This window comes from Enoplosus armatus, chromosome 18, assembly GCF_043641665.1.
Source record: "Enoplosus armatus isolate fEnoArm2 chromosome 18, fEnoArm2.hap1, whole genome shotgun sequence".
Taxonomy (NCBI): Eukaryota; Metazoa; Chordata; class Actinopteri; order Centrarchiformes; family Enoplosidae; genus Enoplosus; species Enoplosus armatus.
Window position 1 is genome coordinate 3215512 of NC_092197.1, and position 25705 is coordinate 3241216.

The 25705-nt window shown below is 43.6% G+C and overlaps 1 protein-coding gene across 1 annotated transcript in view; it reads right to left on the reverse strand.

The window, feature by feature from the left end:
- lhfpl2a (LHFPL tetraspan subfamily member 2a) overlaps positions 1-25705 on the reverse strand; it is a 36428-nt gene that overhangs the window by 6428 nt on the left and 4295 nt on the right. The window contains exon 2 of the mRNA XM_070924892.1: positions 1088-1888. Within this exon, the coding sequence (XP_070780993.1) occupies positions 1088-1508 (421 nt within the window). The 5' untranslated portion in view covers positions 1509-1888. The remainder of the gene's footprint in view (positions 1-1087; positions 1889-25705) is intronic.

Genomic DNA, 25705 nt, shown 5'->3' on the forward strand with positions numbered 1-25705 from the left:
ATAATCACCCAGAGAGCCCAGAGAGCTACAGCATGTTAAAATAGAGGAGGTTCAGCGAGCGTGATCTCATGGCCTCCTCCCTTCCACAATTCACCACAGTGAGTCAAAGCGGCCTGAGATTTGGCCTCAAACACAACCATAGACAGGATACACACCCTTCACACACACAAACGGAGATACGCATGCGTGTTCGTGACTCGTTTTTTTGTTTTTTTTTTGTAGGCCAATCAGGTGTCAGAAAGGCTCCAGCTGAGTGGGTAGAAAGTAAATATTTGGGTGGCAGTTGCTCCGAGTGACAGCTCCGAGGGTGGTGAGTTTCAAACGTCTGACTGGCTTTGAAGGCTCAGAATCAAACACATCATTCCTGCAGTGGGAGTTGTGGCGCTCGTAATGAATGTGTTGAGCTGAAACTTTTCATTTACCTTGATGAACGTGAAGTGGACGCCACAGGAATGAAGAGAAACAATAAAAAAAAAGGTCAGACGGACTTGAGTTAGCTTTGAGATTCCTCTGTTCTCTTTAGTTCAGTACAGTCAGCGTGCAAAACACGTACACAGGACACACAAGTAGTTAGTTTGCAATGTAGTGTTGATATTGTTTTGAGTCTGGTTTGGAGGTATGTTCTTCAACCGTGCCAGAAATCAAAAAGTGTTTAGAGACGCAATGATCGTTTACATTTTTAGGCCGTTTCGGTTCTGTTGGACACAAGTGACAAAACGGAGAGCTAGAGAGAGAAGCCCTGCCCACTTCCTCACCTCCACACACCTGGCGAATCACTGAAAAGTTACAGAAATCATCAGACGCAGCCCCCCCAATTCAGACGTAAAGGTGGAGGGGTGGAGTATTCAGGTTCCGAAGCTGTTTATCAATCAGACCAGCAGTCTTGATGAAGTATACCGGCGCCTAAAAACCCATTTGTTCAATGACACAAACCTGAGTCTGTTTGCTACCTAATAAGAGCCACACTGGCCTCAAAACATACGTTTCCTAATGAAACAAAATATTTTAAAGGGAGCATTCAACAGTTTTGCAGTCATCACTCTTTAGATCGGTGATATGCACCAAAGCATGTCAGTAGATATCTCACCTGCGATCCCTTGCAGCAGTCCACACACGTTGAAGATGCTCTTCTTCATGATGCTTTGGAAGCACATGGTGAAGACCGAGATGAACGCCACGGCGCACAGCAGCAGGATCCCTGCCGCCAGGAAGATGGAAGTAGCCTGCCAGAACCCGCTGGCAATCTCCCCAAAGTGTATGGCGTACGGCCCGCACAGTATTCCACGCTGCAGGTGGGGCAGTTTTATACAGCGGCCGTAGATGCCTAAAGTGGGCCTGTAGGCCTCTCCGGCTGTGGTGGCCCCATGGGGGCCGAAGACGGCATCGGGGGTGCGGGGGAATCCCACCAGCCAGTCAGTGCTCATGAAGGCGATGAGCTCTCCGAACGCGGCCACAATGCTCAGCAGAGTCCACAGCATGGAGCGGCAGGTGACAATGACATGGCACATGCTGACGGTGGCTGGAGTCTCCCTCTGTTCAGATTTCAACTCTGGGTCGGAGGCCCTCAGAAGACAGAGAGGCGAGGTTGTGATCCTTCTCCGCCGCGGATGTGAAAGCGAGTGAACACTTCACAGGAAGGAGAGGCGACGCTGCTGCGCACAAAAGGTTCACGTCAATGATTCACAGTCTGCTGCTTCCCTCTTCTTCCCTCTTTCACTTCTTATCTTCTGCTGGTGTCGCGTCGGCACAGCTGTCGTTCCTCCTCCTTGGACTCACCCTCCTTCTGTCGGCTCGGTCTTCAGACTCTTATTCTGTCTGGTTTTTGGTGTCTACATTGTATTGAAGTTGTGTTCCCTGAGCCAGCCCGCTGGCGTCACATCAGACACACCTAAGACATAAAACAGAGAGACAGAACAACAGGGTGAGTGCTTTAATTGCATGTATAAAATGTAATTGCATGTATAAAAGAAGCTCTAAGATGATCAGTCATTTTTTTTGTTTTATTTGAGGAAGTGCAGCTCTCCTGTTTCTCTCCTGTCATATTTGGAAAAGCAGAAGTGTGGAGGAGGAGCAGGGAGAGGAGGAAGGGAGGCTTCTGGTGTAGATCTTCAGGAGAGGGTTTAATGAGTTGTGTAGCGATGTGTTCATTTGAAGTGGGCCTCTTCTGTTTCTTCTCAGTGTTTATGTTTCAGGATTTGTGATCAGGGCACTCGTCGTGTCCTCTACTCCCAGTGGATCTTCATGACTGAGGTTGTAGAAAGATGAAAGCTAGAAAAACATTATGCTTTGTGTGTGTGTGTGTGTGTGTGTGTGTGTGTGTGTGTGTGTGTGTGTGTGTGTGTGTGTGTGTGTGCTGTGGAGGTGGAGATGGGAGGGTTAAAATAGACGTGGAAACAGCGGAATGAGAAGCGGATGCAGACAGAGAGAAAAACAAGCCCGAGGCCTCTCATCAAGCAGCCCACACAGCTGACCTGGGGTCAGCCGACGGCTGATAACACAACGGCCGTCCGGCTGTCACATGACCGCCGATAACCTCAGTGACTTCAACCCTGCTGCACTGCTGAGTCAGTGACACTACAACGAGGAAGCTGCAAATGGTGTTCGTTCATTCATTCAAGCACTACACAACCGACACACAAACACACGATACAGCCACATCTGTCACATCTGCCACATCTGCCACAGCGCATAACTGGATTACGACAATATTCTTTAATAAATGTGTACTTTGCTCCTGTTTAGTGCTGATTAAAGCTATAACCCGTTCATAAAAGCTTTTACACACTAAAGTCCAATCCTCTATGCACAGACAGTGATGATGATGATGATGATGAGTTTGTGTCTCAGGCAGCAGTAACAGAGGTTTGCCACTTAAAGAGACTCAAACGTCTTCAACAAGAAACGTAAGGAAAATAATATAAATGCTGGATACAAAGTTTGAATGGGAAGTTGAGCTAAATGCTAACATGCTGATGTTTAGCAGTTATAATGTTGTGTAAACACGTTCACCGTCTTAGTTTAATAATTATGAGCAACCGACATTCACGTCTGTCTCCACATGGAGCCGGGAGGCGATTAGCTTAGCTCCTGCCAACACTTACGTGGAGTTGTGTGCTATTTTTTAAACTTTGGAGAGAGCTAGGCTTCCCTTCTTTATACTAAGCTAGGCTAACTCTCAGCGAATGAGAAGTTAGTTCTCCAAGCAGAATCGTCTTGAATGCTCCCTCTATTTCCACTGAATCAAACCGTATAACCGTTTGCTATAAAAAGGTGTAGTCCTTGACGTAAGTGTCCCTGACTGAATTATAAACTGGCCTATTTCACTAATTCAAATTACATCTGAATTATGGGCCTCATTTTCACACCTTGTATGACGTGACTCGTTTTAAGTATATTCTGATAACAACAACCACTAGATTCCAATAAAAGGACAACACATAAAGACCCTTTTCAACAAGGCGTCCCTATTTTAAAGCCCTCAGGATCCCCCCTGGAAGATCTCGAGAGATTAAACGGCCAAACACTAATTCTATTCAAGTTAGGAAAAGTTTGAGATGCAGCCTATGAGAGACATTAACGAATCTGAGCCGAACATACAGAAGTTGAACTGCCAGAGACGATTAAAAGATGCTTATACTGTACAGGCCTTTGTGCTCTTGTTATAAATACCGCTCTGGGCCAAAGCTGACAGTTTGTTTCTTTTCTTTGAGTCTTTTTTTTTTTCTTCTGCCCTGGTTTCCCTGCTGCCTCCTGGGAGTCTGTTAGTCATTCTCCGACCAGCGTTTGGCAGGGCAGCGGAGGGAGCCGGGGGCCGCTGTTGACACGTGTGCCGCCCGCACTGCGAGGTTTCCATCACTCGGCCCCCGTCGTGCCCTTAACGGCGAGGGTCGAGGGAGCCACGGCCGCCCCCCTTGTGGTCCCATCCCCGGCCAGTGTGCGAGTGAGTGAGCGAGAGCGTTACACAAACTTTGATCTTCGTCATCCTGTAGAGATATCAACAACAGTTCTCTTTTTTTTTTTTTTTCTTCTTTTCCAGCGGAGAAAATGACCCAGATCTGCGGTCTCTTTCAGGGCGGTGCGCGCTAACGTAGAGTATGTTTGGACCATCTAAAACAGATGAGATCATAAGGAACAGGCACAGACAGCCGCCTCTGTGGATTTGGACCAAAATTAATTTTATGAATCACAAGTGTTCTCATTGCCTCACCATGAACAGATGCAGAAACAGATGCAGACGCACATTCGCTAACAGAAACCTCTTCCCACCCACTCTCACAAAGAAAAAGGGCCGAGTCCCAGAGGTCCTTTGACGAGACTGATGTTTGACGTTAGGATTTAAGACAAACGGGCAGTCTGACGTTTTAGGGTCAAACATTTGCCGGCCAGTTGCGAAGACTAATTCCTCACTGACAGGAATATTGTTGGAAAACACTTTGGAGTTGAAACAATTCGAACCAGCTGGGGAGATACGGAGCTTTGAAGGCCTGAACACTTAACCTTTGACCTTGCATGGCTGCAGTATGTTTGCGTCACGTGCCTGTTGGTTACACAGTACCTACTAGTACTCAATTTATCTAAAGCTGTCTTGAATGTGGGTTAGTAGATCTAAAAAACAAGTCTGGGCAAGTCTGGTTCTATTAATGTACCTGGTATTTGTGCCCAGACGTCTGCTCACTGTTCCCAGACGGACAGATTTGAGCAGTTATCATGAACAGGAGTTTCCCAAGATAGAGTGGAGCATGGTAGCCTGTATATGTGAGGCTCGAGGTGGATTTATGATGTCCTTTATGCTCCCTGAGTAACCGGGGGGGGGGACCCAGGATTATTTGAGGCTCGGTTTACATACACAGAAAAGTTTACGGCCCTCAGACTGCATCCCACCACCCCGTTGACCCCCAACACTAATCCCCATGAGCGCACACACTTACAAGACTCCCTGCCATCTGACATATGGTCCCCCCCAAAAGTGTGAGACAGGAGCTTGAAAAGAAGGGAACTCCTCCACAGCTGAACCTCAGTTTGCCTTCAGCCTCTACTAATAAATCAATAAAGAAATTAAGGATGAACTGGTGATCCTGTTAAAGATGCTTAATCGGTCACAGAGGAACGTCATTAAATGTTACACTCATTTACAAACTAAAATAAACATGAGCAGGTCTACAGCCATGCTAGCAGCTCTGTGAAGCTGTGCTAATGTCAGCATGCTAATGTGCTCACAAAGCCAACGCTAACATGCTGATGTTTACCAGGTATAATGTTTACCATGTTCAACATCTTTGTTTGGCATGTTAGCATGCTAACATTTGCTAATTAGCACTAGACACAAAGTACAGCTGAGGCTGACGGGTTGTTCCAATTCATGCTGAGGGCGACGTGAAAATCCAAATTTAATGGCAATCCATTCAACTGTTGTGGCGACAATTCAAACAGTATTCAGTAGGATTCCCATCGACTAACACTGTCATCCCTTTAGCCACTTTCTACTACTGCGGCTCAAAAGTTAGCCCACAACTCCTGTTCAAAGTGCCCACTCAGCCTTTCTCTTATCTCAGCAACAAAACAGCAGGGAACGCCTTTCCACGCTGCCGCTGACAGGAAACAATCTACACATCTATGGACATGCCACGACGAGAGTAACGCGTCACCATGGAGAGTGTTTGTTTAGAGCTGGATGAAGGGTTTGGGGAGAGTTTATGGAGGGTCGACACTGCTGAGAGGAGAGAGCGCTACAGACACCAGATAAGCTTCTGCAACCTGTTACCATCATGAAGCTATGAGGCAACACAGCGGCATCGTTCTGTTAAATATTATCTAACTCAAGATATATATATATATATACACGTCCTGCATTTCCAGCCCACAACTCTCTCGCCTTATGTGACCCAACAGCAAAGCAATTTTAAAAGACAAAGGGAGCGCTTATAATCTGTGAGGATCTGTTTGAATGAAAAGCCCCTGCAGCTACTGAAAGGGAATGCAGGAGATGATTGGTCACGGAGGACCTCGAATACTGGTCCAGTCACAGTTTCTTGTTGAGTAACGTCTCTGTTTAAGATAAACCACATGGTGAAACGTCAAATACAACAAAAGCACAGAGTAAGGCTCTTCTTACTCTGGGCATCCATCTAATTTTGTTCTGTTTTATAGGACAGAATAAGCTTTGGCCTTGTTATTATTTAAGGAAAATTGCAGACTCTGATAGTAATAATAGCAATCAATAACAAAGGAGTTCATAGTCAGGTTTTCCACAGCGAAGGAGCCAGTCTTTCCCAACACTTCTGCACATCTGCTCAGCATCCTGGAGCCCCGTGACGCTACGGCGAGCTTGTGATTCAGACCTAAAACATAATATTTACATCCTATTACATCAGCCAGGAGCCCAGCTGAGCGTTTGTGTGAGTAAGTGTTCACCCGGGGAGTCACCTCGGAGGGTCAAACGGGAAATGACTGCAGGATGATTAAGAAAAATAAGACAAAAGTCCAACCTGTCTCCATTGGTCTGTGGATAGTGCAGCTCTCCTGGAGATGTGGCTTCTCTGCCCTGACTCTCCTCTGCTCACACACTTTAATGCCTCTCTCTCTCTCTGAGACTCCCAGACCCTCCCCACGTCCCTCCTCCCTGGTACCGCCACGTCTCCTCTGATTGGCTGGGCCGACACTGGAGCCACACTTCTTGAGAGAGTCCACATGGTGGCCATATTTCAGTGCTGAATCTGGGTTAAAATAACAAGAGCTGGAGCTGCAGAGGGTCTCTCTCTCTCTCTCGGTCTCAGTTTCTCTCACCTCCTCGCTCTGTTTTCGTTGCTCTCTGCACCCTTTCAATCAGCCAAGGCCAACATCTTATTATCAGCCTCAATGAGAATTGCATTTTCACTTCCTTTACAAAAAACAAGTGATCCTCGAGTATACACTATTAAGTATACTTCTGTGAATAAGTACACTTGTGTTAATGTTGGATAAACTATCAGTATACATGGAAGTGGACTAGTTTAATACTTATTCAGCCTTAATTCATTTATAAGTGTACTTCAAAGTGTACAGGTACTTTAAGTGTACTTAATGCTACAGAGCTACTTTGTCATTTTGTTCTTAAAAGTTAAAGCGACCTTGTAAAACAGTAAAAGTGTTAGAAATGATTTATAGACAAGTATACACATAGTGTGATGTTTAAGTGTAAGTTTGTGTTTTAAGCAGTGGTAGAAGGTACAAGTGTGAGGTACTTACTTTACTTTTTTAGTATTTCAATTTTATGCTATTTTACGCTTCTACTCATTTCAGAGGTAAATATTCTACTTTTTACTCGACTTAATGAATTTGATACCCTTAGTTACTAGTTAATTCTACAACATATAATCAACAAATGCATTATGATGTATTCAATCAATAAATGATTATAATTCAATAATATAATATACATTATTCTGAAATGGGCCATTCTGCATAATGAGTACTTTTACTTTTTCTCCTAGAGTATATTTTGATGCTAATACTTTTGTACTTTAACTTGAATGCAGGACCCTGTACACTGGGTATCATGTTATTTTGAACATGAAGTACACTTAAAGTAAATTTGAGAGTACACTGCTAGCTTAAAATCATAGTATCATTTTGTTGTAGAAAACACAAAAGTACATGGCTAGTGTAAATGCATCTAGTGCACTACCAGGTTACTTCTACTGTACTTCTGAACACTACAAGTTCCTGTTATTATTCTGTTTGTATCTAAACTTTATTTAATAAAAGCTCAACACAACTCGCACACACAGACACAAAGCTCGTCTAGTCGCTCCCACTAATAACCAATACATGAACCACATCACGCACAGATCATTTTACATCCTTCCTCAGTCGACGGCAGATATCTGATTGCCAGATTAGATATATCTGCCTGGATGCCCAGTTAACTGGCTGATGGAGCAGATGGTTCACTGTCTGACTAATGGATTACCTCTCTGGCTGATGGGAGCAAAGCGTCCCAGGATTGCTTACAGCAGCACTGAGTGCTTTCAGCCAACACTGCATTCAGCTGCAGCGTTCATCTGACTTTTGTGTTCACTCGCACAGGAGAAAACAAATGAGTTCCATATGAAGACGGAAAAAGGGGCCGACTCACACAGGAAGAGAAGCTGATAGGCCGGGCACTTGAAGGCAGCGTGGAAAGGCCAGCGGAAGAGGCCTTTCTTATCAGTTTGAATGGAAGTTAGGCCATAACAGTTCAAAAATAGTTCCTTTCAACCCAGATACATATATCCTGAACCTAATTAAACCTCTCCTTTGACCCATTTCCAATAAATACTGGTGACTTAACCTCACGGGCCATTTTAAAGCCACACAAAGTCTCCCTAAAATGTCCGGAATATCACAAACATGGCTTTTCTCAGCAAAACAACAAGTGACTATTCGCTAAACCCCTTCCCCCCTCAGATACTGTTATTATGTCAAGTTCCCCTTTCTCACACAGCACATACACAGTTTATAGCTCGAAATTCAGAGTCATGTTAATAAAAATAGGTTCTTATTTCTGGCTGAATTGACAACTGCTAGGTGGCTAATTGAGCTAACGTTAGCCGCATGAGCTGGTTGACTTTTAAATATTTCCAACAGCACATATACAGTTTAGTGTCAAAATTCAGAGTAATTTTAAAAAGAATGGGTTCTTATTTCAGATAGAGTTAGACAAAAGTAGACTTCCCATTTCTAGCCAGCAACTGTCGATTTGGCCGGCTGTTAGCTGCATAAGCTGGTTGACTTTTTAATATTTCCAGTCAGCATCCTCACCAGTTGATGATTCACGTAGAAGATAAATAAAGAAACAGCATTATTCTTCTATTGCAGTGTAGAACAAGTTAGCCCTGTTTGATCAGGCAAAATTTAAGATGAGACTGTCGTGATTTAAATTAAACATAAGCCTGTTTGGCTGCTATTAGCTTACATACTTCACCTTTAACGTTATAAGAGGATGAGGACTAAACAACGTGTTTGGCTAATGTAACGCCATAAACTTCCATTAATCCGATAAAGAGCAGGACAGAGCTGCGGACGTTAACTTAAACTCTGATAGTAGCATCCAGGACTATAAACAGACTATGCTCAGTTACAACTGTAACTACTAAGCTAGTTAGCCGGGCGTGCTAACGTTGACAGCTTGTTGTTATGTTATTACATTAGATCAGATGTTTAATCCGTTCTTTTGTCGTTTTGGTTTCGGAAAAGCGATATAAAAGTCAGAAATCCACACCTGGACACACCTGCTGTGCCTAGTTACGGTTGCTACGCTACAATTGGACAATCGCTTTTTGAGGGAGGGGTTTAGCGAACAGTAAATTGCCTCGGTGAACTACACTTCCCGTTTATATTCTCAGCCCTATGAGTAGCCAACCTGACTGTGAGCGGACGTAGTTCTCACATGTCATGTTTTGGATTCGGGATACAGATCAGACGGAGACTGACTGCGTATCGTCTTACAGGCTAATGGAAAGCCGGCGGCGCTGCGCAAAGATGCTCCGGCAGGTTCCTCTTGGTAGCCTCCGGAGCTCGGACACGGCGCAGACCCTCACATCAAAAGACCAGAGGATCAGACGAGACAGCGGTCCTCAGCGGCTGTAATTGCCGCACACACATGTCAGGAGAAATCATCTTTCATGCAGATTCGACAGAGCACTCGGTGGAGTCTGGCTGGTGATTCATCTTTCCTTGTCAGAACGATCAATAGTATCTTGTAGATCTAAAGAAAGTGGACGAGTGTGAAGCGAAGCAGAGGGAAAACTGATAACAGGCCGATAACAGGTTGGACAAAAGAAATCTACTTGACAGTTTAACGAAGCTGTGGATGAAGGTATTTTATGGAGCGTCTTAAAGCTTAAAGGCAGTTTTATTTTGGCTTCATTGGGCAAAAAAAGACATAATAAGCTTTCAGTGTATTGTAATTCAAGTGGTTTGAGAGGCTGTTGTTTTCTTACTTTGGTTTCAATCTCCTCATTTCAATAACATACAATAATATATATTTTCAATTAAATGACCTGAAAACTTATTTTCTTAATCCTTTTACTATAAGCGATGGCGTCCTACATGAAGACACTTTTATTTGTTTACTTCACATTAAGGCTGCAACTAACAATAATTTTCATTATTCAATTAATCTGTCCGTTATTTTCTTGATTAATAGATTAATCATTTAGTCTAGGAAATGTCAAAAACCAAAATATCTCTAATTTCTAATTATACAAAACAGCAAGCTAATCGTTGCAGCTCTATCTCACATGAGAGATTTCGGTTTTGGTTGTCAAGGAGACTGTAATCAAATCGGATCAAACCACATCGACACAGACCCGAAGAGGCAGATCTCATCGTTAAACTAAACAGATTTTAATTTCAACTTTGGTTGTTGTTGTTTTTTTATTATAAATAATTAAAGCTGCACTAATAGACATTTCTGTATGAACAATGGATCAAATGACCACATAACAGCTGTATAATGTTATAATAAATCAGTGTTTTGTTTACAGCTTGTTCTACTGCCCCCAAGTGGCCAAAAACTCAATTGACGCTGCTTTAATGTTAAAAAGCAGCGTTCAGATTTAAAGTTGCCAGGTGCTTTACACCAAAGATCATTTACATTATTGCCAATTTAAGGTTTCAGGTTGCAAAATTAAACTGGAGAGAGGTTGAACAGTGGGGAAAGTATCTCCAAAGTTTCCAAACTTTTCTTGATTATGTAAAAGTTATGAAGACAACAGTAAAGTTTGTGTCTAACCACCTGTGACCTGGATATTCAGCTGTATCAAAGCCCGAGTTTGATAAAGAAAGGAAGTGATTTCATACTACAGAAACCAAATGCTTGTTTCTGGCTCGTGTCGCGATTCCCCGGACGTGCCTCAGATATCTCAATGAGGTTTTTATCTCCACGTGTTTTCAATCTGAGCTGCGCCTGCACATGTTGCGTCACTCCACCATCCAGCCACCCTGAAGAGGCTTCGCTTTTAAAAGCCGCCGTGGAAAGAGACGGAAGCGACGGACGGACAGATGGAATATTTGGCTCTGACGAGAGCTTATGGAGTTTCAAGTTGAAGCAAATAATAATGACAGCTGACGTTGTGGTGGAATCAAATGTAGATAAGTTGGCGAACTCGACAAGGAGAGGATCTGACAGCATGCCTGATGGTGGCATGTGGGTGTAAACGGGATACCCTTGCCGTTTTAACTTTCAAATATGACAGGAATTCCTCATCACCCCACAAAAAAAAAAAAAAAAAAAAGCTCAGTATCAATGCAGCCTGAAAGCAGATCTGGAGCGACAAATGGATGTTGGGGAGTTTTCACTGCAAACAGAGAAGCCAGAGCTCAGTTTGAATCCCACAGAGGGAGCAAGCTACGACCATCTGGCCACTTCAAGGCTGCGTAAAGGCCCATCAACAGGCACATGGAGACAGATGTTCTGTGTATTCGCAGCCTGGGTTGGGCTGGGTGGTTTTTGATTGGGTCTCCGGACCAAAATACTACTTTACTTTCAGAAATATTAACATGTTTTTCTATAGAAACCGGTTTTATTTATCAAAAGAAGCCAAAAGTTGTCTGAACACAAGCAGCCAAACAAGAACTTTGCCTACATAAAACTAAAATCGGCGAGATTTTGAATTAAATCAGGAACTTTCTGAACAAAGAATAAGTCTAGAAGAGCAGATCTGACCAAAAACTCAACGCCAGCTTTTAGTACTCTAGTCTAGTTTTCAATACTGTGTGCTACAGACATATTTAGGTCTGTGCCAAACATGTATTAAGGTTGGATACCCAGCCCTTCTTAAACCCTGTACCCTCTCATTTTTTAACATAAACGTTGAAGGTGTTAAAAGTATCTTGCTGACAGGAACACATTTCATTGTTAAGCTGCATAAAATGTTTTGTGCTGTAGCGTATCTTCACTGACAACCTCGACATCTTATTCACATATTTGACACCGATCCATTTATTTAATACGACAGCTGAGGTCGAGACACAGATACATTTCCCCAGCAAGGTCACGCCACATCATTTTTATCCATTATGCTCTTGTCATCGGTGGTTGTAGTTGCAGCGTATCCCTCGGTGTGGGAGAGTTATCTCCGAGGCATATTTGCTAATTTATGAACTTACTGGGGAGTAACTCCGGAGCATAAACACAGGGATGTGTTGAAGGTGAGGAAATCCCAACACTGAGCTCCGGGGGAAGCAAGACGGGAGCGTGGGAAAATAGAGAAAGAGGGAAAAGGAATAATGGTGCAGAGACGTGAGTGCTGAACAGATCCCACAGCTTGTGGTCAGCAGGGAGTTCACCTGCGAGAGGTGTGGAGCTAACATGTCGGCCGCAGAGGCACCGAGGACTTAAAACACCTCCGACTGAGGGGAAAAGTTGGAGAAACGAGCAGCATGAGGGGAAAAAGAAAACAATTTCACATATCCCAAGAGTCTTTTTTAGTCCAAATACATACATAGAACATAATAAAAACACATGAACACATGTGGACCTGGGAACACAAAACATGCACACCTCTATTTGATCTCAGTGTGAGTGGTCAACTGTTTCCCCCTGGAAACATCTGTTTATACAATCTGACTGACTGTGTGTCAGTCTGGTTTGAGCGGTGAGGTGGAGCAGGAGTCACTCCAGTAGGAGGGACGGGGTAACTCTTCAGCAGAGCCCCTGAGGAGGAAGGCGGAGGTCAACAAGCCCTCATCTACTCATATTGACCATAACAGCCCTCGCATGGCGAGCTCACGCCACGAGGGTTAAGAGGGTGATGGAAAACAAAGACCATCTGACACATCGCAGTCTGGCCTCAAAGTGGGTGGCCGACCGGACCGCCGCAGACGGGGAGGGTTTCACTGGATAGGCATCTTGTGAAAAGATTGGTCTTTGCTGTTTGTCCCTGCTCTCCGTCTGTAAGGCATCTCTGAGCAGTTAAACATCAACTCCTGCTGTTTGAGCTGAGGATTAAAGAGTCAGAGGAGCAGCAACAAAACAGAGATAACATCCATCACAATGGCACAGCGATAACAACAGGGCAACAATCACCACTGTTTGTTGTGTTAAAACCAAAACAGAACAAAAACAGTTGCTGTGCGACCTGACAAACAGTCCTCCAGGAGGTTTTAACTTCGGTCGAACAGTTCTCTTTTTCCTTTGGACCAGACTGAAATATCTCACCGACTACAAGACTGATCAATGTGAACTTTGGTGCAAACATTCACGTTCCCTTTTCATCTAGTGCCATCATCATCATCAGACCAAAAATCTTAACTTTGCCAGTTAGCAAATGTTAGCATGCTAACACTCGAAACTGAAATGGTGGTGGATATTACCTGCTAAACGTCAGCATGCTAGCATCGTCACTGTAAGCATGTTAGCATTAAGCTCAAAGCATCGCTGTGTACGGTCTCAAAGAGTTGTAGACTCTTAGCTGTCGAATAGTCAAACAAGTTACGTCCTCTGTCTGTCTTCCTAAACACTTTTCCTTGACCTTGATGGAAAACGAGAATTCTTCAGGATTTAGGAAAAGACAAACGCGGTGCTAAGACAATCCAACTGCACTAATCTCCTTTGCTTTCGTAAAAGGATGGTTCAATGTACTCTATGCTACTGAAGCACCTTTCCTTAGCATTTAGAGAATTCAACCAGCTCAGTTAGGAGCCTTCCTATGAGCAAAAAAGACATATTTACCTGTTTAAGTAGCCCACTAACTTCAAATCTCATAATACTGTTGATAATCTATTTAACATCTTTTCACGCAGCCCTTACGTTAACTTTAATAAAGTATAAATATCAACTTCCAGATATGTATAGGGAATAGTTTGAGAAAGCTTTGCTGTCTTTCTACATAAACTTAATCAATAAGTGCTAAAAAATTGAAAATATTCATCCAGGTGAAATATCACTTTAAGAAATTAGGGGCTACATTCTTCACACCTATCTGGACTGCGGAGCCCCGAGGAGCCACAGCACTCAGTTTCCCTCTGTTAGAGAGCTGCAGAGTTTGGGGCCCTCAGGCCTAACACTGTCTCCATTATGCTTAACCATTTCCAGCCCCACCTTAGCCCCGCAAAACAGCCCCAGGGACCATAAACACAGGAGGTCGCAGGAGAAAAGTCCTTCCACTTCAAATCCTTCTGTTTTCCAGGCCAGACTCAGGAAATCAGTCACTCTGCTGAGCTGGATGGATGGTATTTGGCCCTCTTCTCTGGGGGGTTAAAGGCATTGTTCTCCCTGTGTTTTGTGCTTGGGATGAGTGCAGTTTAATCCCAACTTCCCTGTGGCTCTGACACAAACTCCCCTGCAAACTGAGCCCTCGCTGGCTGCTTTATCCAAACGGCCCCGGGGGGGGGGGGGGGGAGCAGAGCCATAGCTGTTGTGGGCACTTCAAGCTAAAACCTGATACCCTGCTCAAAATCAAAAGTAAGCACCACTGAGGAACGTTGGCACCGGACCCTCTCGAGTTTCGGATAATAAAAGTATCAAGTGATATCGGCCCCTGCTCTCAGGCTCCTGGCAAATCCCGTTAACGGCATGCGTAGGAGGCGAGGAGGCGAGGGACGGAGACAAACGAGGGGAGAGAAAAGGAGACGCTGAGGACAAAATAAAGAGGTGGGAAGCTGAGAAATGAAGACGCGTGTTGCTGCTGTCAGACTGGTTTCGGGGGAGTAAAGTGAGACGTGCGAGTGCTTTCACCCCGAGGACAAAGAGATGAGTGTTGAAGAGTCACACAACCTGTCCACGTCACATTAAAACAAAACACTGGACACCACCGTGGCCATCCTGCAGTCACAACAGAAACAATCTGCCTGAATTAGAGCTGACATGGCGGGATATATAAAGACTGTCACGCTTCATATTTCCAGAATAAATGAGCCAAGACATCCTGAGAGTATTTAGAAACACACATATATGAGGGTTTGTTTTTTAATCAAACTTCCTGATAAGAAATAAGAGTGTGTGTGGCAGCATGTTCCCATTAATGTGCCCAGTATAGAGCTACGAAGACAAAGGACGTCCAGTCAAAAACAAGTATGAGATAACAGGAAGTGGTAAATGATTATTCTGTTTATTATCTTAAGAGGGGGTTTTCCACTTTGAAATGACCTTCACAGGTGGTCCCAGCTCATTATCTCTCACTCTGCTGTTTTCCTCTATATTGGAAAAACATGCCCACCCCCCACCCAAACACCCCCAACTTCCTACTTCAGATAAATATACCGGACAGATTTCAATAGTCAGCGTGGCAGACAATGAAAATACAGCATGAACTTGGAGCTGTTGAAGACGACCTTCAGTTAACAGAGCGCTGACACAGTGGCAGCAGGACAAATCATTTAAAGCAGGCAGCAAGGTGATGCAGAGGGTAGTGAAGCGGGAAATATACACTAGACTTTACTAGACTCTAAACTACTGGATCAGTTTAAGCGTTTAAATCTCGGTTTAAAGCCCCTGAAAACCTGGTTTCAAAGTGTTCTCTTTAACGTTAAACATCCTCGACTAAATAAGGAACAATCAGAGTTTAAAATTCAGAAAGAAAAACACACTTAGCTATTATTCATTAACACTGAAAAACTCAGCTAATCACCAGCTAATCATCAGGACTGTGTGGATGTGGGTTGATCAGATTTGGTTGACAGTGTATAGATGTAGGCCCAAACCTTCTCAGATGACTTTGCTCACTGTATGAAGCCGACTGTGATGTGAGATAACACCTGCCGGGACAATAGGGGCCATGGGAACAGCTTGTATTCCCACTAGCAACAGACAACAGGTGCCAGGAACCCCAATAATATCATAACAAGAAAAGCAGGAAACCATGTGTCTTGTTTGTTTTGTTCGTCTATGGTCTCACATCTCCGGAGGAAAAGCTCTGCACTGGGGTCGCATGAAATGAAACGAGATGCAGATCTTAAAAATACAGACGCAGAGAGAGAGAGAGAGAAATCCAAATGATGCAAGAGTCCTCTCTCAACTCTTCACAACCTGTAGAGACGGCAGGAACGACGCAGACGATGAGTCCAAATCACAAAACCACACCATCTCCAGAGAGCAGCAGTTCGGTCATAGCTGGCCTCGCGGCTGAATGAGCCTCTTTTTCTCTTCGCTCGTCGGTATTTTCCATCTAAAACCTGAGACGAGACGAGCAACTGCACCTGGAGAAAACTTTTAAACTGTTTCACATGTTCGTTAAAAAAAAAAAAAAAAGAAAAAAGAAAAGAAAAAGGAGAGACGCTGATGTCTGCATCCCTCGTTTGACGTGAGGAGAGTCCCTGTGGCAACGTTGCATAATGTTTAGCACAACAAAACACATTGTGCGTGTATTATATAATCCAACCCGGTCGCTAAGCGGGATAAGTCACAAGTCCTGTGTGAAAGGTGTTAAAATACCACACCCTACTTTTTAAACACTGATAACATCCGGTACTACAGATACTACCACTAAATCATCACAGTATCAACATATCCATGACGCGACACAGCAGTCCTTTCTTTTGAACTAACCAAGGAAAACGCAATAGGACCGCTGACACTCATCAAACGGCACACATTACGTCAGGCTGCAGATAATTAACTAATGGCCCACCCTCTCATTGAGAGAGAGAGAGAGAGCGAGAGAGCTGCACTCAGCTCGGTGAACAGTCAGATCAATAGTCCGACTTCAATAGTCACAACGTTAACAGGACTGCAGAGCTTTCCACTTACACTGAACAAAACAGATAGAGTGGGATAAATGGAGCAGATGAGATGATAACTGGTGGCTGTTCATCAAATATAGATGGAAGTCGAAAGGAAGTGGAGGGTGGAGGGAGTTTTGTGCAGATGGATGAAGGACACGTGACAGTGAAGGAGGCAACGTTTGACTGACTAGCAAGACTGACGTTAAATGGCGTTAAACGTTCCAAAGTGTTTAAGTAAGACACCGGTGTTACGCCATAATCTGTGACCCGTCAGATTTTCGACTTCAGGTAACAGAAAAATCAAGCAATTAATTTAGCTGATATTTGTTGAATCGTACAGTAGATTATTTCCACTATGCTGTTTTTATTCCCCTTATGTTGCAGCTGAAGCTCAGCGCCGCAGTGAAGAGATAAACGGCGTTTTCCTTCGCAGCAAAAGGAAAAATGACAACATATCTAGTTGAGCGCTCAGCACAGTAGAATCTCAGCGGCACATATTTTTGAAACTAAGATGTCTTCGTTCCCCACCAAACGAACGATCTGAACAGATTAGATAAGGGATTCAAATTGGATAAAATGCTATAAAACATCCCAACAATAACAGCAGCGAGGCACTCTGTGTGCCTGACACCAACTGTGCGCTTTGTTTTTACGTAAAGTGATACTCTGATAAGGAAATATAACACAATCAAATAAGGTATAATCAACACTGGCATCAGGTTTATGAACAGTGGAAAAACAAGCAGTATTCTGCAACAACAACTCTGGAATAAGCTTGAAACAATACACAATTCCCACAGAAGCTTCGCTGGGATCACTGCACTAATAAACAGCATACCAAACACACAGCAGGCCTCTGAATCAATGCTTTCATTGAATTAAATTCTCATACTTTTGTGGGAAGATAAAAACCTGAAACTGACGGCACACTTGCTGTTATTTGGTTTGATTGTTTGTCATTTGTATACGACGTTCAAATGAGGGCGAAACAGGTGACAAGTGACTCATCACACAACCAGTTCACACACCTGACTCTCACCTTTTTCCCCTCACGCTGTGATCCGATCTGACGACGCAAACAGGAACCTCAATTTTACAGATAAGGCCCATGAAAATCGTAACGACAGAGATGTGAGCAGGGAAGACGAAGCTGTGACTCGTAAATGAAGAGTAATACAGTAACATCGCGGTATGTTCTCCTGCTCACCATCAGCAGATTGATGCTCTGGAGTGGAGTTTTGTCCTCAGGAGAACCTCAGCAGTGCAAATTCTTGTTTTCCCCGATTGCAAAGTGCGAAGTGCAAACACAAATTGAAGGGATTTCCTTCAAGTGTTACGATCCAGCTGCTTTTCTGGCCCTTTAAAGTTCTGCCAAAAATGCCCCAACATGCATTAAACTCGGGAATACCTCTTACTTAAGGCGGTGTTAGATGCTGGTGTTTGGAGCTGAGCTGCTGAACCCTTCCACAGCCGGGGGCAGGCTATTATGTGGGGGCTGGGCGGTGGGGGTGTCTGTAGGCATGTTCACTGCAGCCAGGCCCACACCACAAAAGGGTCTTTCTTATAGTATTTTAGGGCTTTGGGAACAGGGGAGCTGGATGGAAGTGAAGTCTGAGGGTTGTCAACACTTAAAGGAACTGTTTAACATTTGGGAAATACGTTTTATTCTGAGAGTTAGACGAGAAGATCGATACCACCCATCTGGTTAAATATGACACTAGAGCCAGCAGAGGGTTAGCTTAGCCAGACTATTTCTTGGCTTTACATTATAGAAAATTGAATATTTGGTGGTTTGGTGACTGTCGGTCGGACAAAACGAGACATTTAAAGACGTCATCTTGAGCTCTAGGACATTGTGATGGGCACAGTTGCAGCCCTGCTTCTGCCAGAGCAAGGCTAGCTAGCTGTTTCCCCCTGTTTCCAGTCTTTAAGCTAAGCTAAGCTAACCTACTGCTTAGCTGTAGCTTGATATTTGACATATATAGACAGATATAAGGGCGGTATCGGGGCTTCTAATCTAACTCTTAACTAGAAACTAATTTAAACTACTCTCCCAACATGTTGAGTGTGCTAAGTGTTTTGGTAGCTTGGCAAATTGTGAATGCCACATGTATCCTGCAGCGAGGAGAGAGAAGAAGAAGAAGACGAATCAGACGCCTGCATCTGTTTAACATTCATCCCTCCAATCATCTCTTCACTCTCTGGGCAGTAACGAGAGGCATGTGAGGCTGAGCAGAGAACATTCCCACTAAAATAACCGGCTCAGGAGCCCCCATCCCTCAGGCTACCATACACAACACAGGTGTTAGGAAGCAGCCGGTACGCAGCTCCAGTCACTCTCAAACACTAATCACTGTAATGCACTGCTCCTGCAAAGCGTTCAACAAGCGATTTGGAGCAATCGCTGAAGAAGCCGAGAGCAAATGCAGACAAGATATCGCGAACAGAACTGGGAGGTGCACCTCACCTGGCTGATCCGAAAGGTCAAATACAACATGTTGGACAGGAAGACACTGGATTTACAGCCGTTAACCATGCGGGAACGACCGTTTCTGGAGTTTACAGGAACACAATACATATTGCAAGTGTAAACTGGGTTATATAAGGCCCCTATCTTAAGACTGGAACCGAATGAGCATTGCAGCTGCTGTCTATTCATACAACACAAAACAGACTTGACCAACAATGACCTCATCATTGTGCTCAGCAGCCAGTGTGTGTGTGTGTGTGTGTGTGTGTGTCACTGGAACATTTTTATAGGACTAGCAAACTGTTGCTGCATCAGCACCACAGAAACCGCTCGGTGGCAGCGCAGTGGATTCAGTATCATACATGTGGGACAAGAGGACTAATATTATTCAGTACTGTTAAATTAAAAACAAGTGGCAGTTGATCGTGATAAAATGTGTGGAATGTGCAAAAAAAAATGGTGAGACATAAAAAATCTTTTTAAAAAAAAGCATAAACAAAAGCAATTATTGTTCTTGAGAATAATAAGCATTGTCTGTTCCCGCTCAGCTGGGCAGCTGTATTACATTTACCACACATTATTTTAGGAGCCAGCGCTGAGACAGAGGGGCTTTGAAAGCCTTGCCAGGAGCTCTTCAAAGGGGAAGAGGGATAACCGTCGGGTTTCTGGTGCCTGTGCAGCTTCCGCTTTGGGTTTGGGTGCGAGCTCGGCCCGTTGACGGCAGCTGAGAGACCGAAACAATGCTGTTTCACAGCCACGATATAGTTTACGTGAATGATATCCTCAATGTTACTCAACATGGGAACACAGGACTCATCTAGGTTTACGTTATGGTCACCGGCTTTCATTATTTCCACTTTGTTTCTGAGAAATCATGTTCTGTCCGTCATTTTGGGATGGCGGACGGGTCTAAAGACTACAATACCCATGAGCCTCTGCTGATGTCGCCATGGAGAAGAGGCCAAAGCAGCTAAAGACTCACTTATTCAAACTGGCCTTTGTCTCCCCTGGTGGTCTCTAGTGTTTGTAATTATGATGCTTATGTTTTGTTTTGTTTCCTTTTTACTGTTTTTATGTCTTTATTTTGTCTTCTTTTTATTATTGTGAAGCACTTTGTGACCTTGCTCTGTGAAAGGTGCTATGCTAAATAAACTTTATGTACTTTCTTATTTACTGAGAAGTCAGTCAGAGACAGTCAGAGTAGTTGAGAACAAAACACGGCACCACAGCTGCCTAATGCACCCTGAATTTAACAGTGAATGTATTCAAGCTGCAGGTTGTGTTTCAAGTGTAATCTTTACGGCAGATAACAGAAATTTAAGCTCTCGCAGTTCTTAATCTTTTGTATTGATTTAAGCCGGAGAGGTGCATGCCCACCCAAGCCATAAAAGTGCTCCAACTATGAGCCACGTAATACCGTCCATGAGAAAAACCAATGTGACAGAGCAACTCTGTCTCCGAGCCCCACACCCGTTAGTTACTGTAGGTAGTAAGCTAGTTAGCCGGACACGCTAACGCTAACAATGTTCCAGAGTCTCATTTTAAAATGATTATCTGTACAAATCAATCCTCTGTGACATCATGTCCCTGTTTCGATGTCACCACACCGCTCTATCTCCTCAGTTTGTTCCTAATTCCCTTCGACACAAACACACACTCCTTTCCACCTCCACAAAAAACACAAACACAAGCCATTCCAAAAGGACTCGGTCTGTAAAGTAAAAACACAAGGTGTGTTTTACTCCCTCAGGCGCATGCTGATTGCACACTCTGCACTAATGCAATGATTATCCACACTCTATCCAATTTCCTCCTCTGTGTGTGCGTGTATGTGTGTGTGTCTACATGCATGCATGCATATATGTGTATGTGTGTGTGTGTGTGAGTCCTGCCTGTAAACCACAGAGACCCCACGCAGCACACACACATGACATCACCTCGCAGTGATTAGTCTGTTAGCTCAACGTTAAACACAACAGATGGCTGCAGCTGCGTCATCCAGCGACTCTGGTTTATGACTCTTATTAAAGATAAAGTGCTTTTAAGACCAGATATTGAACCAAAGAGGAAGAAGAGATTAAAAAATAATGACTTTTAAGTGACTTTTAGTCGTCTCTGTTCAGATGTGGTGAAGTCATCACTGAGGCCTCTCCATATGATAAAAGACAGGTGTATAAAGTGCTCTTTAATGTGGATAGGAGGGTAATTTCTCTGGACTGGATGCGAGCCAAGTCTCTCCCAGACATGATGACAGACATAATGGGCAAAGGGGTTTCACGTGAGTTCACACACACACACACACACACACACACACACACCTCCTTTTCAGGACTGTGTATGTGCTGCAGCCTCGCTAATGTTCGCCAAATTGTGTTTATCGCGTCTAAAAGACGGAGAGGCATCATCTTTCCTGTCTAGGCTCTGAACCAGTGATAAAGAGTCACGGGCCACTGGCCTCCAGGAATCTAATGGACTCTGCAGTGACAAGGTCACAACGGCTTCTTTAATGTGCCTAACCGTCCTGAAAAAAGGATAAGATCATGTAAGTGTTTACGTTACTGCCTGCAATAAAACCGCCTGAACTGAGCGAGGTCAACGCTAAAGGAGACACACTTAACATGCCGTTAAGGCGTTGAACGTTTTCAGTCCACACTTTTCTTTTTAAAAAGGGTCACCTCACCCAAAACACACAACATATTTTCTCATTTATTTCTTGTGGTATCCATCCCTGAGATTTCTGCCTCCAGCCCAATATAACAGAGGTGAAATTAATATGTATCATGGAAAGTGACAGCTCTTTCTTCATAGGGACTATTTCTTTGGTGGAAAGTAGTTCCATTGAAAACCATTCAGCAGTCACGGTGGGCATGTGAGATGTACAGATTTTAAATTTGGGAGAAAGAGAGCACTGGTATTGGATTGGTGCTCCGTGTCAACAGATACCCTGACTTGAGGTACTGAAATTGGTGTCTGGAAGGAAAATGTTGGACCATTGGATCTCTAGTTAACTAAACCAATACACAAAACAGGTCAAATCACATGTCTATCATACGTCTGCTCAATTTTCTCCAACTACATTAAAATGTCAGGTTAATGTGGAAAGAAGGGCAAATCAGAGGAATACACGGTGCTTTCAAGTGTGGATATGTTGTCACGTTGACTGAACCTCTCCGGCGTTCGGTTTTGGACAGAATAATGGATGGAGGTCAGAGGCAGCTATTAAAAAAAAAAGTGGTACCCCTCAGAGTGATGGATCTCTGGGGCAGCCGGGTTGTCAGAGGGAAGTCACTGCTGGTGGAGGGAGGGATGGACGAAGAAGAAGGAGGAGGAGGAGGAGGAGGGGGAGAAAAAGAGGCTACAAAGGCAGCTCCAGACGCCTCCCCCTCCGGGAGATGGATCGCAGATGTCTGACCCAGGGGCGCTCCAGTTAATTGTGAAACAAAAGCCTCACCTTTTCTTTCTCCCTCTTCCTTTTAATCTCAATTTCACTTTTTTTCTCTCTGAAAGTTGTTTTCCTTTTACGCCCGCTTACACTATCATTACTTCCCTCTGTGATTCACTTTTCTTGCGCCTGTGTTTGCTCTCCCTCTCCGCCGAGGGCCGCCCCAAATGACAACAGCAAGCAAAGAAGTGCCTCATTCCCTGCATTCTTTGTTTTCCTTCCAAAGCAAGTATGCATGTCTTATGAGACAGGCTTTGGACGAAGTGAAAGCAAAGGCCAATCAAACGGAGACAGCTGGGAAAAGGAATATGAAACGGTAGCACTCACTTTTGCTTTAAAATATAAAAACTCTGGAGGTGAGTTGAGCTAAACCTGAAACTGTTGTCTGCTGTGTTTGTTTAGCGGCGGCGGTGCTGATCATACCTGAGACTGAATCAAACAAGATGCATCTGTTGGCAAGTCTGTGGCTGGGGAAACCAGCTAAACCGGCAAATTCCGGTTAAATTAATTCAAGCCTGTTCATATATCGGTTTGGTATAATGGCTGGAGCTTTGGGGCGTATTGTTTGATCTCGTCTTGAAAGCCACAGCTGAGAATCGAGCCTGACTGTGGTATAAAACCTCTTAATTTACCCATGAAACAATGGGAAAAGATCTTGCAACAGGCTAATTTTTGTACTGAAGCTTGTACTGTGTGTGTGTGTGTGTGTGTGTGTGTGTGTGTGTGTGTGTGGTCCCACAGGTGCTGTAACATTATCCCATCCCAGTCTAGTGGAGTAGTCACCCTCACCTGGAGAGCCTTCGCCCTACAAATCAATTCACAGCTGCACAGACCATTAGGCAGACCTCTGCTCGGTGACCTCGGCCTCTCGGTCACGGAGTGAAGATTAACGAAGACATTCATCAGTCAGAAGTTTGCAAAGAAGTTTAATGTTAGTTGTTCATTAAACCCCAAAACAGCGACTTTTTAAGCTTTTCCAAAACCAAAAACATAAAATGAAAGATTCACTTTGTAAGCTAATAAGCAGCCAAACAGGGTTATATTCAGGAAATGAGTCTGATATTAATTTTTGCTTTATAATACATTATAATACTAATAAGCTCTACACTGCAGCAATGCTGTTTCTTTATTTAACATGTCTTCTACGTGGATCACCAACCGCTAAGGATGCTAACTTTTTGTCTGGGACATGCAGCTTTAGCCTCAATCTTTTTAGCACAATATATATATATATATCTTTATGTAGCCATAAAGTGCATATTTTCAAACACATTTTACTAGATTTTCATAGCTGGAAAAGTCAGCTAGAGGCGGGTGTTTTCAACCAACTCATGGAACTAACGTTAGCTTAATTAGCCAGCTAACTAACAGCTGCTAATACCTGCAGAAGACAGTAGCCATTTCAATGAAAAAAATCAATGGTTGCCAGCTAGAAATGAGAAACCTGCCTTTGTCTACCTCTGTCTGAAATCAAGGACCCATTTTCTCAAAAATGACTAAGAAGTTCATGAAGTAAATCAACATTATCATTGTAAACTGCACACCATGCGAGAAGGGGAAGCCTCACATGCATAGAAACAGTTACTAACGGGGGCAAACGGTCAACTACTGTGAATACAGTTAGTAATGTGAGCAGGACTAGGCCGAACCAGTGACCTGCCTTATACATTTAGCATGAGTCACCTCTATTAAAACTAGGTCTGCCAAGGCAGGGCGCTGAGAAAGACAGAGAGAGTGTTATAGCCGCTGGTCCTGCTGCTGCGCTCTGGCTACCAGGGTCCAGTGGTTATAATGACCGGTGACTTCCTGCCAGTCCAAACCAAAATAGGGTTTCCATGGTGCTGGTGAAACCTGGACCCAAACACAGGGAAGTCTAGTTGTGAACGACGTGGGCTCAGATCGGCTGGAGGATTTCTTACTAAACTAAAAGTAGTAGAGTAAAAGTGAAAGGACGCAGTCGGAAAGCTTGACCAGTATGACAAGGCTGGTCAGGGAATTTCTTAATGGAGCTACACTCAAAATGAAACTTGATGGAAATTTCCCACAGAATGCCGATGGAGTTGGTCAGTTGATTTTAGACTAGCAGATACTACAACAGACATTACAAAAAAAGTTATCAGCCCGCTCCAGCTTTCAGAATCATTAAGCCGATTAATCAATTTTTGATAATGGATTAGGCTAATCATTTAAGTAATTCATCAAACATTGTTTTGGACTGCTTTCTGAACAAAAACGAGCGATCTAAAGACGTCACCTTGTGCCCTGCTAACAATTTACGCTAAATTCTGGCTTTTTATTTACGGAATAGTTCAATATTTTGGGTAACACGCTTATTTGGTTTCTTGCCGAGAGTTAGATGACAAGATTGACACCTACTCTAATGCTCTAACGCTACTACTACATACTACTACTGTGCGCTGAATATGAAGCAAGAGCAAGCAGGCGGTTAGCTTAGCTTAGCATAAAGATGTAAGCTGGAGGAAACAGCGAAGATTTCCAGTCCTTGCTGTTTTTACATTGTGTACAGATTTAACAAACAATATAAAACGTCTTAATTAGTGAGCTATAGCTGTGCTGGTACCCTTTTTTTTTTTTTTACCTGGCTAGCTGCTAAGCTAACCGCCTGTTGGCTTTAGCGTCATAATTATCATTTATCAATGTCTATAAAACTATGAACTGTTAATATAACTGAAAAGAAAATCATCAGTTTGATAAAGAAAATAAGTTGCGACCCTTGTTTGAACAGGAAATACATTCATAGACTCCATCTCTTTGTAGTCATTGTTTTCTTTCTCTTACATGAACCAACTGAAACATGAAAGCAAATTATGACTTTCAGCAGCGACACAAACACAATGTGCAATCTAGTGTAATCTCCTTCACACAGCTTAAAGCCTTTTCCATGACCTAAGGCAAACTGGACATATGACGCTGCCTTATCGCACATTACACACACAAACTGCCTATTGTGGTCGGTCATAACCTTTCAACATTAGCATACAGCTGTGAGTGACTCCAGTTCCAGCTTAATTAATATTTAAACATGTCTGATATGGTAAAAAAAAAAAAAAAAAAAAAGACAGGATGCAATGCTGTCTAAGAGACATAAA